This window comes from Microchirus variegatus, assembly GCF_963457635.1.
Source record: "Microchirus variegatus genome assembly, chromosome: 5".
Classification (NCBI taxonomy): domain Eukaryota; kingdom Metazoa; phylum Chordata; class Actinopteri; order Pleuronectiformes; family Soleidae; genus Microchirus; species Microchirus variegatus.
This window is the reverse complement of record NC_139806.1, coordinates 32703979-32721560: the sequence shown is the minus strand read 5'-3', so window position 1 is coordinate 32721560 and position 17582 is coordinate 32703979. Positions and strand designations below refer to the sequence as shown.

At 39.4% G+C, this 17582-nt stretch overlaps 1 protein-coding gene across 1 annotated transcript in view; it reads left to right on the top strand.

Annotated features, from left to right (window-relative positions):
• Positions 1–2372: 2372 nt before the first annotated feature.
• LOC310927439 (melanophilin-like) overlaps positions 2373–17582 on the top strand; it is a gene marked incomplete at both ends in the record, with an annotated part of 40907 nt that continues 25697 nt past the window's right edge. The window contains 3 exon segments of the mRNA XM_083889734.1: positions 2373–2497; positions 9238–9459; positions 14641–14780. Coding sequence (XP_083745860.1) covers positions 2373–2497; positions 9238–9459; positions 14641–14780 — 487 coding nt within the window.

Here is a 17582-nt window from a genome sequence, read left to right as displayed (position 1 = left end):
TACGGTGTGTGTGTGTGTGTGTGTGTGTGTGTGTGTGTGTGTGTGTGTGTGTGTGTGTGTGTGTGTGTGTGTGTGTTCTTGTACTTGCAGCATACTGAGGACCAGTTTTTAACCAACAAAGTGAGGTCATTTTTACAGAGTGAGGACATTTTGGCCGGTCCTCACTTTGTTTTCATTGAAATCACTTCCTTAGGTTGATATAACATGTTATACTGAATTTGTTAAAAAAAAAAAAAAAAAAATCAAATTTTGGACGACATAGTATAGTACGACGTTTTTTCAAATTTTGGACCAACATTTTTTTGTCAAAGATTTTCTCAAATTTTGGACGACATAGTATATAGTATGACGTTTTTGTCAAACTCTGGGTAAAAAAATTTGTTGTCAAATTTTGGATCAAATTCTTTTTTTCAATTTTTTTTTCAATTTTTGGATGACATAGTATAGTATGACGTTTTTGTCAAGTTTTGGACCAAAAAGTTTGGGTCAATTTTTTTTTTGTCAAATTTTGGCCCAAAAAATAAATAAATAAATAAATAATCAAAAAAGTTTTCCAGCCCTTTTTGCTCTGGGGCTCCACCTGCAGACATTTTATTGTACTGCAACCAGTAGTTCTTTGTAGATGTCATTCATGAAGTAGATTTTTGTAATTGTGGTGATTTATAAAGTGGAAATGCTGGTCCTCAGCATGCAGCAAGTACAAGTGTGTGTGTGTGTGTGTGTGTGTGTGTGTGTGTGTGTGTGTGTGTGTGTGTGTGTGTGTGTGTGTGTGTGTGTGTGTGTGTGTGTGTGTGTGTGTGTGTGTGTGTGTGTGTGTGTGTGTGTGTGTGTGTGTGTGTGTGTGTGTGTGTGTGTGTAGCCCATGCATTGTGAAGCTAGATCATGTGAAGTGTATAGGTAAGCAGCAATCCCAGGAGAGATGCATCTGATCTAGTCACTCCAAGTCACTGACGTGAAACGTTATTTTGTGGGCCATTCTTTGCAAAATAATTTTTGACATAACAGCTATTCAACTAGTGAAAGTGTTAAGATGTTTTACATAACTGGAAGATAATCGTAAGGAAGTTCAGCGGTTTATGGATTTGCAAATGTGATTGTATGATAGACTATACATCCAGCTCCATTTCAGAAATAATCTGTATCCATTAGCAAACCCAAAATTGTGTATTTAGTGAGCCTTTGGGAGCACTGTGTGCTGGGAGTTGATTCTCTCCTGTGCAGTTGTTTGTTTAGTTTCACATAGTATTTCTAAGTAAACGAGAAAAGTAAAATAAAGAAGATTTCTATTATGAGACCGACACAAAGTAAACGAAGGCGGGTAACTATGTCATCATTTTTAAAGATCTTTAAAAATGTTTTTGATGCAGCAAGTGGACCAACAACTTGTGTGTACTGAGGGGTAAAATCGCTTGAAATTGCCCAGAATATCATTTTAGTGAAGACAAGTCAGCTTGGAAAAACATGAATACACAATATCAACAAAATGGAAAACCCTAATCATCAAAACTGCGTTGTAAAGCCAAAGCTAATCAGAGGCTTCACCCATTGAATTGGTCGATTGGCATCATGCTCATTTAATGCATGTGACTCAATTCCTGCATTTCCTAGGCTGTTGTTTTTGTTTAACTGTAGAGAAATATTATCTGTTTAGCGCTTCTTGATTTTATTACTGTGACAATATAGACATTTCTTACCGTACTGGATTTTTTCAATCAGACAACTGAAGCCTTAAATATGCTCCAGCTGTTCAACACAAACTGTGATTTTTTGTTATTTTATCCCTTCTCTCTCTCTCTCTCTCCATCTCTGTCTTTCTATCTCTCCTGAGTCTCATTATACATTAATCGTTGACAATGAACCAAGACAGAAATACAATTTGAGTTTTCCTTTCAAAAGGGAGAAAAAAATAGTTTTTTTACTACTAAATTTAAGTTTCACAATAGAAATCTATTTCCGTGCTTCATAACGGCCGAGGAATGTGCATCGTGAAAAATCCTGACCTGAACATCCCTGACCTGAACTGATTTTAATCTTGCATAGAGAGTGCAGTACTGATTGATTTTTTTGGATAGGGGTAACTGCAGGTGACCTGATTTTCAGTCAACCATTTTTTTTACGAGTGACGACATCAGATGTGGCCAGAGTTTCAACCCGACTCTTAAATCCTCTTTAAAAACCTTACTTTTTCTCCTTGGCCTTGAATTCGGGTTGATCTGTATTGTTTTATGTTTGCTATTTTATTAATTTGGTTCTGTACAGCGCTCTGGTCAATCTCGGTTTGAATGTGATCTGTAAATAAGATTTGAGTTGAGTATTTAAAATCCAACATCTTTTTTTGTTCTTTTATCGCTCCACATAGCCCAAGCACCATCATGCCTGGCCCGACAACAGGGAAGAAGCTGGATCTTTCCAAGCTCACAGATGAGGAGGCCAAGCATGTGCTGGAAGTTGTCCAGCGTGACTTTGACTTGCGTAAAAAGGAGGAAGACAGACTTGGGTATGTTACCAACATCCAGGCTTTCTGAACTTCACACTGTGTGATTCAACTTAAAGTGGAACTAGACCGGAAGTTCCTATTATCGCTGTTTTTTTGGTGTGTATCTACGTCATTACCTTGTTTATGAAGCCTGACGGTTCGAAACAAACAGTTCAGCCATTGCTGAGAACGTTGTGTTTTATTGTAATCTCGGGGCTCAACGAGATCACTGAAAATCCCGTAATAGTTACGTAAGCAGCGGTTCTCCTGAACAACCGATCGTCCTGCTCCGGGCACTAGTCCGGGCACATCCGGTTGCGTACATTGAACCGCAGAAGAAGAATAACGTCCGTTGTGGAGGTGTTTCACGAGCAACAGTGTCTTCTGACTCTGGGTCTGACTCCGGGTCAAAGTCATAAAAGGGACTGCGGCGGGGAGTCGTGACGAAGCTATTTTTAAACACTGTTAAAACAATGTTTTGATAATGAGGAGCAGTGCATCCGCCGTTCCAGAGGGGGGCGCTGCGCTTCTGAGAACAGATGTGCTGGATAGTACTGGCCAATCACAAGACTCTGTCTTCTGGGGGTGAAAGTTCACTCTGAAATCTCGCAGCAGAAAAACACTGTCAGAAAAGAGGATTTCTATCGGCTAGTTCACAGCATCTAGGAGGTTTTTGACCATAAAAACAGGTTAATGTATGTAAGTAGACCTCCATAACTAACATTTATGTGCAACAGGACCACTCTATGTGACCTTTAACTCTTTAAGTCCAACATGTAACTAATTATATAGTGTTTAAAATCATTGAGTAGTTTGAAGTTAATTCAGTTTATGATTGGGATACATTATGATAATAAAAATGGCTGGTTGGATCATAAATAAAATCAATGTTAATGCAACTATCATTTTATAATATGCACTCACATCAACTTCCCATCCTGTTTGTGCAGTGCAACCTGCACGGCTGTAAGACTAGCTTAAATGCTCTACAGCTTCACAGGAGAAACATGGAGAGAGTTAAAAAACTACTGCATCTGTCAAAAACGTACTTGTGCAACACCGTCATCACACGTCCGCAAGGAATACGCACAGTGGTTTCAGGTTTTTTTTTTTATACCCAACCTGACCAGCAGTGTTAGCATGAGTTGCATTGACGTTCCCCCGATGCTGTCACTACTTGTTTTCCCTGATAATAGACATGTGCAGTGTAAATGAACATGAATGAACTCATACTGTAGATGTAAAATGAAAGGCCCAAATAAACGTGACTAAAACTGTACTCTAATCTAATTATGATTTCAGAATAGGATATTTGTCCTGCTACTGTGAGCAGGTTGTTCCATGCAGGAGCTGTTTTGTTGCTCGGAAAAAAGTGATATAAATGCATTATGTTCCTCATGACTCGTCACCTAAAAATAGAAAATACACAAAAAAAACAGTCAAAGTTAATAATAAAGTTAAATGTGATACAGACTAGGGTGCAGAGAAACATTTGTTGAGAGTTTCTTTGTGAACTCAGGTTTGCACGTAATTCCGTTTATCAATAACATTAAATAAAATATTTTTCTCATGTTGTGCATTAGTGGCATGTTAGTCAAGAGCAAAAATAGCAGCTTGATTAAACAATGAGACTCTTGCTTTAAATGCCATTCATGTTGGCCTGTTAGCTATTACCTAGCTATAGGTAAGTATTAAAAAATTAAATGAATTCATCAATAAATACATAGAAAATGTTTTTAAAAGATAAAAAATACCTAAGTGTGTGTGCGTGTGTGCGTGAATTTGAATGAATGGTGGTGCTTAAGTGGTTATTATGGTGGGGAGTTGTGGTCATGAACCTGGCTTCCGTTATTTGAGTTTGAGTTTTTGTTTGACGCCCATTTTTCTTATCTAATTTCCCTTATCAATCCACATCGCATACAGACAAGAATTAATCGTTAAAAAAAAATCTTATCAGCACATTGGCCATCAATACAATCCCCATTAATATTAATAATTATAGCAATTATCATGACAAAACAGTTCAAATACTTCTGTTCCAGTGCTTGAATGTACAATGTACAAATGTTGTGGTCCCCAAGGACTAACACCATGGCTGTAGCAGCACTGTCCTTCACCTCAGTCGCAGGTGTGGCAGTGCTACGTCCCAGCACAGGTGCATCGTACAGACCACCTCATCCTTACTCACAATAGCCTGACTTCCCTCTCTGCTAATTATAGTAGCACTTTGGTTGCTACACTTCCTCAGCTGCTATAAAGCATGTATGGTCCGGATGTTGTGTATTTATCAACAAATTGACAAAAAACTTTTGGTGATAAATAAATTTTTCATTGGTTAAAGGGTGGTCCTGTTGCACATAAATGTTGTGCATGTATATTAACTTGTTTTTATTGTCAAAAACCTCCTAGTTGCTGTAAACGAGCCGATAGAAATCCTCTTTTCTGACAGTGTTTTTCTGCTGCGAGATTTCAGAGTGAACTTTCACCCCCAGAAGACAGAGTCTTGTGATTGGCCAGTACTATCCAGCACATCCGTTCTCAGAAGCGCAGCGCCCCCCTCTGGAACGGCAGATGCACTGCTCCTCATTATCAAAACATTGTTTTAACAGTGTTTAAAAATAGCTTCGTCACGACTCCCCGCCGCAGTCCCTTTTATGACTTTAAACCGGAGTCAGACCCAGAGTCAGAAGACACTGTTGCTCGTGAAACACCTCCACAACGGACGTTATTCTTCTTCTGCGGTTCAATGTACGAAACCGGATGTGTCCGGACTAGTGCCCGGAGCAGGATGATCGGTTGTTCAGGAGAACCGCTGCTTACGTAACTATTACGGGATTTTCAGTGATATCGTTGAGCCCTGAGATTACAATAAAACACAACGTTCTCAGCAGTGGCTGAACTGTTTGTTTAGAACCGTCCAGGCTTCATAAACAAGGTAATGACGCAGATACACACCAAAAAAACAGCGATAATAGGAACTTCCGGTCTAGTTCCGCTTTAAACGGCAATTAATTGTCAACTTCTTCTATCGACCTTGTCTGTTACACCAACTGTCCTCATGTCCTCCTTAACAACATCCATGAACCTCCTCTGTGGTCTTCCTCTTTTCCTCCTGCCCGGCAGCTCCATTTTCAACATCCTTTGTCAATATAATCACCAAACCGTCTCAACCTCGACTCTCTTACTTTATTTCCAAACCATTCAGGGTTAGGGTTTTTTTTTTTGGTTTTTTTTCAAAAACACATCCTCCGTTGAGGAAATAATGGGCAGTTAGCCTCCTTCTTCATAACAGTCTTTGATCTCCAGGGATTTGTCTATTCTTTTTAGTGATGGAGATTCATCACTCGTCCAAGTGCTGGTTGAGGAGTTGGCTACAGCAACAGGCAGATCATTTATATGCTTTTATTCACAAACACAAAGACAACACTGTCTTCCAGTTCCAGCCATGTTGACTGTGGTCCCACCATGGTTCTTCTTCAGTCATTTGTTTTCCATTCAAATGAGTGGTTGTTTGCTGCACATGGAAGTGGTTTTTTTCCTCTAAGTCCTCTGCCATCTATAAATAGTTAACTCTCCATGTGGTTTACATATAAAACTGTCACACCTAAATCTTTTACAACCACATATGTTGGACCACAGAAAGAAATAACTTATTTTGCTGATGATTTACAACAGAAGTCCTTTTACTGTTAGATTTGTTTGGTATTAAATGTTGTGTCGGGACTTCATTTACCAATTGCTCACAGGGGTTCGTTTCATCTTTGAAACGTTTTGTTGGTTGCGAGACTTTGCAAATCCATGTGAAAGGATTTGTGAAATATGCTGGTTTTGCGTAAATAGGCAGCACGTCTTTGCTAAAGCTGATGCTACTTTATGTCAATTTTAATGTATGTTTACATCATAAAATCAGTAGAATGTTGTGTTTAGTGCGGATTGTGCAGCACAGTTTAAGCAGGCCTGTTCTAGCTAACAGCAATTTAACTAATTAATTAATTATTAATTTATTAATTATTAATTAATTAATTACCACTGTTAGCATAATAAATAAAGTAATAAACTGAACTAATGTAAGTATGAGACTTCTAATTTGAAACTTAACAGAAAATACCTTTTACGCTCTTATTCTGGAAACCTACAGGAAGCTGCATACCGTCTTCCTTGTCAGCAATTAGACTCAGAGCCATAATGCGTGAGTAATGGGGGCAAGATCTTTTAATCAAGTCTTTTCAATGTAATGTTAATGGTCCGAGATATACTTACGTCTCTAAAAACATATAGTGCCACACAAACTCTTACCATTGCACATTTTTTTTTTACTTTTAACCTTGTCAACTATTTGTCAGTGCTTGTAAGGCTTGGATTGATCATGGCACCTAATGTAGCAGATCTGTGGGATTTGGTTTTACAGCTATTACTTTAAAATCATATCACGCACGGCCTGAACCATGAGTAAAGCCTATAAAGTCTGCCATTTAGATTGTAATTTCAAAAAGCACGGCCTCAGAAACATCTTTCATAAACAATAAACATCATCTCAGTCATTGTTGTGTGTGCGCCATCTTTGCTGAGTGACATGTGGGACTTGTTATCTGAATTTTTCCCTCAGCACAGTCTTGTGCTGCTGAGTGTGTTTGTTACTTTTCCAACAATCAGCACAAGTTTGCTTTAATTTTGCTGAAGTAAAATGTCTGACTAGTTCAAGATGCGTGTTTTCAAGTGACTCGCGGAAGGTGAAAGATGTGTTTGTCTGAGCAGGATTAAGATTTACATCTTAAAGCTCTGGAGTCTGGGTGGTGTTTTTTTTTGGTATTGAATTTGTTGAATGAGTTTCGAGTTAAAAGTCCCTCGTTATCAACTTTGAGATGCAATGGAAACAAACATTTCCATGATTTCTGACTAGGTTGTGTTCAGTTGTCCTGAACACAACTACTAGTGTACTGTAAATCAGATACTTTTTACCATAAAGTTTTAGAGAAATTTCAATTAGACAGGAACCCCCCTCACTGTCCATTTTTAAAACTCATCTTAAAACCCATTTTTATTCTTCTGCGTTCAACTCAGCATGAGACTCTGCTCTTGTTTTAGTGTTTAAAGCGGAACTAGACCGGAAGTTCCTATTATCGCTGTTTTTTTTGGTGTGTATCTGCGTCATTACCTTGTTTATTAAGCCCTGACGGTTCGAAACAAACAGTTCAGCCATTGCTGAGAACGTTGTGTTTTATTGTAATCTCGGGGCTCAACGAGATCACTGAAAATCCCGTAATAGTTACGTAAGCAGTGGTTCTCCTGAACAACCGATCGTCCTGCTCCGGGCACTAGTCCGGGCACATCCGGTTACGTACAATGAACCGCAGAAGAAGAATAACGTCGGTTGTGGAGGTGTTTCACGAGCAACAGTGTCTTCTGACTCTGGGTCTGACTCTGGTTTAAAGTCATAAAAGGGACTGCGGCGGGGAGTCGTGAAGAAGCTATTTTTAAACACTGTTAAAACAATGTTTTGATAATGAGGAGCAGTGCATCCGCCGTTCCAGAGGGGGGCGCTGCGCTTCTGAGAACGGATGTGCTGGATAGTACTGGCCAATCACAAGACTCTGTCTTCTGGGGGTGAAAGTTCACTCTGAAACATCGCGGCTGAAAAACACCGTCAGAAAAGAGGATTTCTATCGGCTAGTTTACAGCAACTAGGAGGTTTTTGACCATAAAAACAAGTTAATGTATGTAAGTAGACCTCCATAACTAACATTTATGTGCAACAGGACCACTCTATGACACCTTTAATTGTTTTCATTGTTTACATTTTTTAAATATTTTTATTGTTTAAACATTGTTATTGTTTTATAGTTTTATTGTTTTAATATATATATTTTTTAATTGTTTTATGGATTGTATTTTGTCTCCTCTGTTTTATGTGCCATGATTTATTTATTGTATTGTTAAGCACTTTGTCCCAGCTTTAACTGCCTAAAGCGCTCTATAAATAAAGAAATTAGCACTTTATAAATCACCAAAAAGTGCTAATGTGAGACTCAAAATTTGAGATTTCTCTAAAGCTATGTCTAATTAGTCCGTCTTGTCCAGACCTTATGGGAAATTTAGTTTTTATTACATCTAAAATTTGAGAATTAAATGAAAAATTGTGAATGTGGGACTTTTGACTTGAAATTTCTCTAAAACTGCACAGTAAAAATGTCTGATTTCCAGTATGCTAGTAGTCATAGATATCTGAGGACAATTTTATTGTGTTCTAGTATCTCAAAGTTGAGAATTATTTTCCATTTAAAAGTACAAACGTGGGACTTTTATTTTGAATTTTCTCTGAACCTGTATATTAAAAATGTGTGATTTACAGGACGCTTGTAGTCATAGATGTCCTCAGCAACTCCACAACTTTATCAATCTTGTTCAGAACTTATAGAGAACTCGCTTTATACAGTCGCTCAAAGTCCAGTTATTAGGTCTCTGAAACTGCGAGGAATTCCATTATATTTTCCCTTCAAAGATGTGCTTTCAAATGCGTAAAAATGATGTCATGTCTTTAAGTGCGACATTAACACCATACATCAAATTAGAGAGAAAAGAGCTAAATGATTACGCATGTTGAATTTTACCACAGGCGACAAAAATTGCATATTTGTTCTCACACAGTGTTTTTTTGGGGGTTGGTAAATTAACTGTTTTGCAGGCTTTGATTACAGGTGGTTACAAAGAATGCAATGATGTATTTGCTGATCTCACTTTTCCAAAATTGTCAACCTTTTTAGGGATCTGAAGACCAAGATTGAGAAGGAAGACATCAAGAGAGAGTTGTTAGGCCACCGCTCCAGCCTCACCGAGTCTTACTGTATTCGCTGCCTTCAGCCCTTCAAGTTCCTGGTCAACAGTAAGCGACAATGTCTGGACTGCCACTCGTACGTCTGCAAGTCCTGCTGTCGCTACAACAAGAAGGAGCAAGGATCGGTGTGTGATTCCTGTCACATGGCCAGGTAGGTACATGAAACTTTAGAAAGACATCTAAAATTGCAATAATATATTTTTTTTTTTATGCTGAAAGACTTGATAGGGTTAGGTAAAATAGGCAGTAAAATGCCTCCTGAGAACGCAAGCATATATTTATTTAGCATTAGCATGCTACTATTTTGCAGCTAACTTGGCAAACCTGCTTCCAAAAGGTAAGCTAGCAAGGCTACGATTAGGGCTAACATAAAACAAGCACTGTGCAACCTGACAGTGGCGTAACAGTCACAACAGTTTGCTACGTTAATGCCATAAGAAAATTAAAAAAAATTGCATTGTGCCTAATGAGGTTGCACAGTGTTTGCATTATGTTAGCATTTATCATGCATTACCATAACTGAAAAATCTTCTTCAGCTCCCAGGAATACATACACTACTTCCTACGGGCACTGCACTAGTATGGAATAAAATCATACATAGGCTAAGAATGTTAAAATAAATGGATGAACGAAAATAAAATAAAATACTACTGATAAAATAGATAAAATGCAAATAAAATACCATTAATAAAAATGAACTCACATAAAAAGAAATTAAAAATATATACAAGATATAAGATACAGGGGGCTAAAATATACAAATTGACTAAGAAGATAATACATTAGTTAAAAGCCAGATTAAATAAGCTGGTCTTGAGCCTGCTTTTAAAAATATTAACATCCTCTGCGGCCCTCAGATCCTCTGGCAGGCTATTCCACAGACTGAAAAGATGACTCACCGTAAATTTGTGTTCTAGCTTTGGGGATTATTTGAAGGCCAGTGCCGGAGGATCTCAGGGTCTGCAAGGGTTCATATGGTAAAAGCAATTATATAAGGTAAGAAGGTCCAAGAACCCTAAGACATTTAAAAACCATTAGAAGGATCTAGAGAAAGGGGCGGACTCTGGCTATGTTCTTTAAATGATAAAATCCTGTTTTTGTTGTGTGTTTAATGAGTGGAATAAAATTGAGCACAGAGTCAAAGATGACACCCATGTTCTTTACCTGATTGTTAGGATTTATGGACAGTGTTTGCAGTTTTGATAAAGGTTTCTATCTCTGAGCCTTAGGATCGATAATTTAAACCTCAGTCTTGGCCTGGTTGAGCTGTAGGAAGTTTTCTGCCATCCAAGATTTGATGTCTAAAATACAATTAAAAAGGGAATCGATTGGCCCAGTGTCATCAGGAGACATGGATATGTACAGCTGAGTGTCATCCGCATAGCTGTGGAAATTGATACCATGCCTCCTGATGACATTTCCTAGTGGGAGCATGTACAGTATAGATTAAAAAGTACAGGGCCTAAAATTGAGCTTTGGGGGCACACCACACTTGATTTCATGGATCCTTGAGGAGCTTGTGTCCAAACTTACAAGAAACTTTCTATCCGTGAGATAAGAACGGAACCATTGAAGGGCATGTACCAGAGAGGGGCCGACCAGGTGTCTTCGTCTGTTTAACAGAATTGGGAGATCGACTTTATCAAAAGCAGCGCTTAGATCCAGCAACACAAGGACTGTAAGCTTGTATGAGTCCAAATTGCATGTGAGATCATTGACAATCCTCAATAGGTCTCTGTACTGTGGTTAGTCCTAAAATGTTGCTTAAAAATGGTAAGTTGGACACTGGTCTGTAGATATTAAGTTTCCTCACTGACAACTAATTTTGTTTCTAAAGCAATAATTCACACAATAAGAGCTTACAAAGGCAACTGTAAGTTTAGGAGCATGCATTGACACTTTTTCAAATCAATAACTGTTGGCCCTGTTCAGACCTGGTGCTAACATCCAATTCTGAGTGATCTGATTCCAAGTGGTCAGCATTAAATTTAGGTGTAAACAATGTCTTCAGTTCCCATCAGTCAAGCTACATTCAAAGGTGGTCTGACACATGTGGTCACATTTGTATATGTGTTAATGCAAATCTGTTCTCAGGAGGCATTTTACTGCCCAAGATCTGTCACACCATTAGATCTTAATAATCCAGATCATTCCAGCTCAGTAACTCTTGTTAGCTTAAACGTGGCTCAGTTCTGGAAAGCACTGTTGACTGCCAAAGTTTAAAACACAGCATGCTGTTCACCTCCTGCTCTAACCTGACATCAGTGTTTCACTTGCACTCTACTACCGCAAGTGAAAGTAGAGTCTGAGTAATCAGGCAGCTTAATCGGACAAATAAATGGACCATTTCTTAAAATAAACAGATCATTCATCTACCAATTATTAGTTACCCATGTACATCCATTCTTTGGCAAAGTTGAGGATTTGATGATGTAAGTACACAGGGCGACGTAAAATACAGTTTGGAGAGGCAGAGCACTGCTGTTGTTCATGATTTTGAAGGAATGTGATGAAGTTAAGCCGTGTTTGTATAATTTCTTATTTAAAAAGGAATCTGCATCATATTTTGGTCAACTACTGTGGTGATTTCTGAAGATCGGCACCAGCCAATAAAAACTATACTGGTAAATTAACACTCCCTTGCTTTTTTAAACAAAATATTATTTACTTCCGATAATGTCTCCAAGATCATTTTGATGCTCGATAAACTTACAATAGGGTGAATGTCACCTCTGTCAAAGCCTGAGCGGATCTGCATCGGGGAACCGTGAGAGCAAATCCGACTTTGTGTGATTTTAAAATATGTATTTGGGTCTTATGACTCTGATTGGTTTATAGGTCTGCACATCCTTTCAACTGTCTGTCCCTGACCCTCTTTTTTCCCTCGCCTAAAGAAATATTGCATTTTAAAGTAAATATCACCTTGAAAATATGCAGTAGGAGCTTAAAAACACATGGAGGTCATGTAACAACATGTGGACATGAGGTGTTCAAAGTCTGATTCTGCTGAGGTGAAGCAGAGTAAAATTACAGAGGTTTTAGTAAAAAAGGTGCCTAGGCGTTCTCTAGTTTGGCACCATCTGTAATCTTTGATTCTGTGCTGTCCCGCCGACATGTTTTTTTGTTTGTTTACATAATCATGCTGATTCTCCGGTGCCGCTTTTCAATGTTTATGCTGTTCCGGAAACCGGGGGCATCAGGGAAGAAGACGCAATAGTCCAACAAGATTCTCTTGTTTTAAATAATTTTAATTTAAATAATTAAAACCTTTCTTTTTTTAATGCAAAATTTTAACCAACGCTGTTTATATGCAATTGGTCTTCCTCCTGAGTCACAATTGTCTGAAAAAATTAACTCTGCTTCCATACCTGACACAGGACTGAAATTGTTATTATTAAAGTCACGAATGACTAAGTAATAGCTGCCAATCCAGGAAATTGCTCAATTTAAAACCTTCTAGACCTAAGCTCTGTTTTTGACATTTTAACTTGCATTCCTAAAAGATTGCCAGGAAACCGGGTCGGAATCAAAGGCACTGGCCCTAGAATGGTGTCATTTTCACCTATCCATCTTCATCTCACGTACAGTCCCTGACAAAAGTCTTGTCACTTCTCCATTTTGTAGAAACAACAGCGTATGACCTGACTTTTAATTATTCCATTGGTTTTAGAAATGGCTCATATGAAAACTAAAACCCTCCCAAATTATGTTTAATTTACTACAATAAATATGCTTCACTGAAGAAATTTTGATCATTTAATGAACATGGAAAGGTCTGATTTTGGCAAGACAAAAGTTTTGTTGCCTACAGAGAGTAATGTGAAAAAACACAAAAATATGTTGCATATCAACAGTAGTGGTGCTGTGAGATCCATATTTAATATCTTGCATGAGCTTGAAGGACTGCATCCAATGCGGTTCGACAACGATTCATACACTTTATTGATGAAGTCATCAGGAATAGCAAAGAAAGAAGTCTTCCATGCCTCCCAGAGTTTGTCAAGATTCTTTGGTTTCGTCTTCCATGCTTCCTCTTTCATTCTACCCCAGACATGCTCAATGATGTTCAATGTCTGGTGACTGGGCTGGACAGTCCTGGAGCTCCTTGATCTTCTTCACCTTAAAGGAATTTTGATGTAGAGATGGAAGTATGCGATGGAGCACCGTCCTGCTGCAAAATCTGATCCATTTTATGGTTGGGAATGTTAGAGGTAACTAATAGAAAAGCTATTGATATTGCCCTCCACCCTGCAAATCTCTTGCACACCGCCACACTGGATGTAACCCCAGACCATGATGCCACCAAACTTAACTTCTTTCTGGGTGAAACTCGGATCCATGGGGGCTCCAGTAGGTCTCCTGCAATATTTGCGGCGGCTGTGATGTAATTCGGCCGAAGATTCATCTGAGAAATTCACCTTCAACCACTTTTCCAGCCTCCATCCTTTTAGCAGGCTGTTGGCCTTGGCAAATGTCACACGTTTTTTTTAATTGCCTTTTGTTTAGTGCTGGTTTCTGGGCACTGATTCGATCTTCATGAACTCTGGGAGGCGTGTAAGACTGCTTTCTTTACTATTCCCGATGACATAAAATTAAAGCCTGGATGGCACAGATGTTCCTGCAACTTAATGAATCCAAAATGAACAACATTCTTGTTTGGCCAATCCCATTCTGCCAATGTTATGAATTCGTTTCTCCTCTGTTTATTTTTCCCGCATTAGGAACACAGTCAGAAATGTGGTCGTCATTTTGGATTCCAACCTCATGTTTGACAATCACGTGTCTAATGTTGGGCAATTCTATCTTGCTCAACATTTTGAAGTCAAAATGTTTTCTCACGACCTCTGACTTTGAAAAAGTGATTCTTTCTTTTTATTTCTACATGCTTGGACTATTGCAAGAAGATGATCTCTCATCTCTAGCTTATATATTTATATTATTGTAAAATGCCGCTACCAAGCTTTTAACAAATGCCCGGAGATAGGCACATGTTACTAATATTAATTTATCGCTACAATGGTTGCCTGTGAGAACATTACATAAAACATAAAAATGATTTATTACACATTACGTTTACTATTTTTATTTGACTGGGTCTATTGTTTGTGAATGAGGCTTATTTCTCACACTCTCACAAATGGTTTGTTTTTACAATCAATAGAGTCATCCTCCATTTGCCATTCAAGAGAATACAGAGAAGGCATTTCCACCGGGATTATATATCTATGGATTATTTTTATTTATCTATGGTATTGCAACAAGTATTTTCTGTAACTAATATGGTTGTGCGTATCTTTTATGTTTTCTGACTACCATGTCTACGTCCAACAGGGTCCTCAAAATTGGCACACTAGAGTGGTACCATGAAAACGTCCGTACCCGCTTCAAGCGCTTTGGCAGCGCCAAGGTGATGCGATCGCTCTTCAAGAGGCTGGGTGACGAACACAGTTGCTCTCAAAGTGACTTTGGAGGTGAGTGGTATATTTCTCTCGCTCGTGATATGATTTGTCATTAAAGGGACACTATGTAGTATTTATGGGTTTATATAACCCAAAATCCACTTTTTTATACATATTATGTGCTCCTGCATTGTCTAGTCGATGTATGATAGTTTTTGTTTCATTTTCGTAGTGTTTCAAAAAGTCATGTAAAATAACACGGTCGCGGGCCGCGGTTGCATAGCCACTGTTAGCAGCGAGACGCCATGTTTCTACGGGAGCCTGTAAGGACAAACGCGAGAGAACAAATCAAGCGTCTCTTTACTTGTAGCAGGAAGTCCCGCCTCCACTCTCTCCGCTTCGTCTGCTACAGCCGCGGTAGCTCCGCCCTCTCCCTCGCCTCACGAACCTCATCTGCTGACACGGAGAAAGACGACGAGGACGACATTTGACCAGCTGAGGATACCGTAGCGCTCAGGGAAGGGAGGGGGTGAGCAGAGGAGCAGGTCTTTGTTGTAAATTTCAGCCTCTCCTCTGGATGACACTATAAACTACTTACTTCACCTTTAAATTAACTTTAAGAGGTAAAGAATGTCTTTGGAATGTTTTAATGCCTAATCTACTTGTGAAAAGCTCTATGTGATAAGCAGATGATGAAAACTCTCCCACTACCTAACAAATGCTGTCATGCAGAGAGCAGAGAGATTAGTCTCCACCAGATGACTGAAACGCTGTGGGTATATGCACTGCTGCCACGTGAGAAAGTGTATGTGAATGTTGAGCAGAGCAAAGCAAAGGTTACAAACTTGGTAGGATGTCAGGTCTCAGCTCATGGTGACTTTGAAGCAGCAGCCTTAACAAATTTCCGTCTGTTCTTACTCATACTTTTACAAGCCCCGAGAGGCTGCTGCGGGTCAGTTGTTGATTGTGTTGGAGCTGCAGAGCATTGTCGAGCTTACTTAAGAAATCCCTAAATGAAAATGTTTCAAGGAAAGTCAGCAAGTGTGAACTTTACTGTAGTGGCATGGAAAGTGTTTATCAGCCTTCAAAATCACACCAAAGCATCTTCAAAAGAGTAAAACATCACCATGACAGGTTTATAACGTGCTCAACCTCAACAACTGGAGTTAGTAATGCATTTTTCCAAGTGGCACTCGAGTTAGTATTCATAGGATTTAAAACGGACCTAGACTGGAAGTTCCAATTAACGCTGTTTTTTAGTGTGTATCTGCGTCATTACCTTGTTTAAGAAGCCCTGAACAGTTCAGCCACTGCTGAAAAACACGGTCCGGTTACTTAAACACCGGTTCTCCGGAGCAGCAGATCGTCCTGGTCCGGGCACATCCGGTAGCGTACATTGAACCGCAGAAGAAGAATAACGTCCGTTGTGGAGGTGTTTCACGAGCGACAGTGTCTTCTGACTCTGGGTCTGACTCCGGGTCAAAGTCATAAAAGGGACTGCGGCGGGGAGTCGTAAAACAATGTTTTGATAATGAGTAGCAGTGCATCCACCGTTCCAGAGGGGGGAGCTGCGCTTCTGAGAGCGGGTGTGCTGAATATATCACTTCCGGGTACTGGCCAATCACAAGACTCTGTCTTCTGGGTGAAAGAGTTGAGTCGCAAATCTCGCGGCTGGGGAACAGCGTCAGAAAAGAGGATTTCTATCGGCTCGTTTACAGCAACTTGGAGGTTTTTGACCATAAAAACAAGTCAATATATGTAAGTAGACCTCCATAACTAACATATGCAACAGGACCACTCTATGTGAGCTTTAAGTTCACTCAAGTAATGCCATGTCCAGTGATAAAACAGTCAAAGACTTCAGAATGTCCCAGCACCTTACCAAGACCACATTTCTATACACATGACATCCAAACTACACTTGAGTTGACATGCTATTCACATTTTTTTTAGTTTAAAAACTAATATCTCTGACTGGTGATTCCATGACTTGACTTTTTCAATGAAAAGTGCAGTTCAAAGTCATATTTCCATGCCGTGTGTTGGTTAAACATGAAAATCCTGTTTTACTTTTCCACCATATGGTCCTTTGTATTTATCTGCAGCAGACAAATGTGCAGCGTGCAAGTGCACAGTCTACTTCCTCTATACAGCACGCACTAGGGTGATATATCACTTTCTCAATGTTTCCAGATCTGGCTCGTCAGATCAGTGACCTGAAATGACCACTTGACATGTCGAAATTCTGAATTTCTAGAAAAACTAGGCTTGTAGACATCTTCAGGATAGTTTATCCTTTACAACTGGAGACATTATTAGCAGAGAGAGCAGTGTGATGGGAGGTCTTGCTTATGTTTGCTGCTCATGTTTAAAGTCTGCACTTGCAGTACTTCTTGAAAACCTATCCTCCAACACTCAGTTTGATGTTTCCGAAGTCGCTCGTATGAAACATTGGTTCTCTGCAATGAAGCACCATTATTATACGCCACAGGTCTCCAAGTGAGATCATAGCATCGGCTCAATGAATTTTGAGGACACTGTCGAGACTCCCGTGAGTGCGTACTGTAATGCTGAGTCACACATGAGGGTTCGGGGAGGGTATACAGTGAAAGAGTTGACTGGCTCGGCCCAGCAAGCCCGTGTAATCCTCCAGTCACATGTCTCCCATTCTGTGCCTGGAACTGAAGAATCCAGTTCTCCGGAGCTCCAGCAACCAAAGACAGAGAGAGAGAGAGAGAAACGAGACACACAGACAGACAGAGAGAGAGAGAGAGAGAGAGAGAGAGAGAGAGGGAGAACAAAGCGTTTTTTTGTCATGTCCTGATGTGGAATCAAGTTTCTAGTGTGTATACACGTACAAGATGTTACCACTTA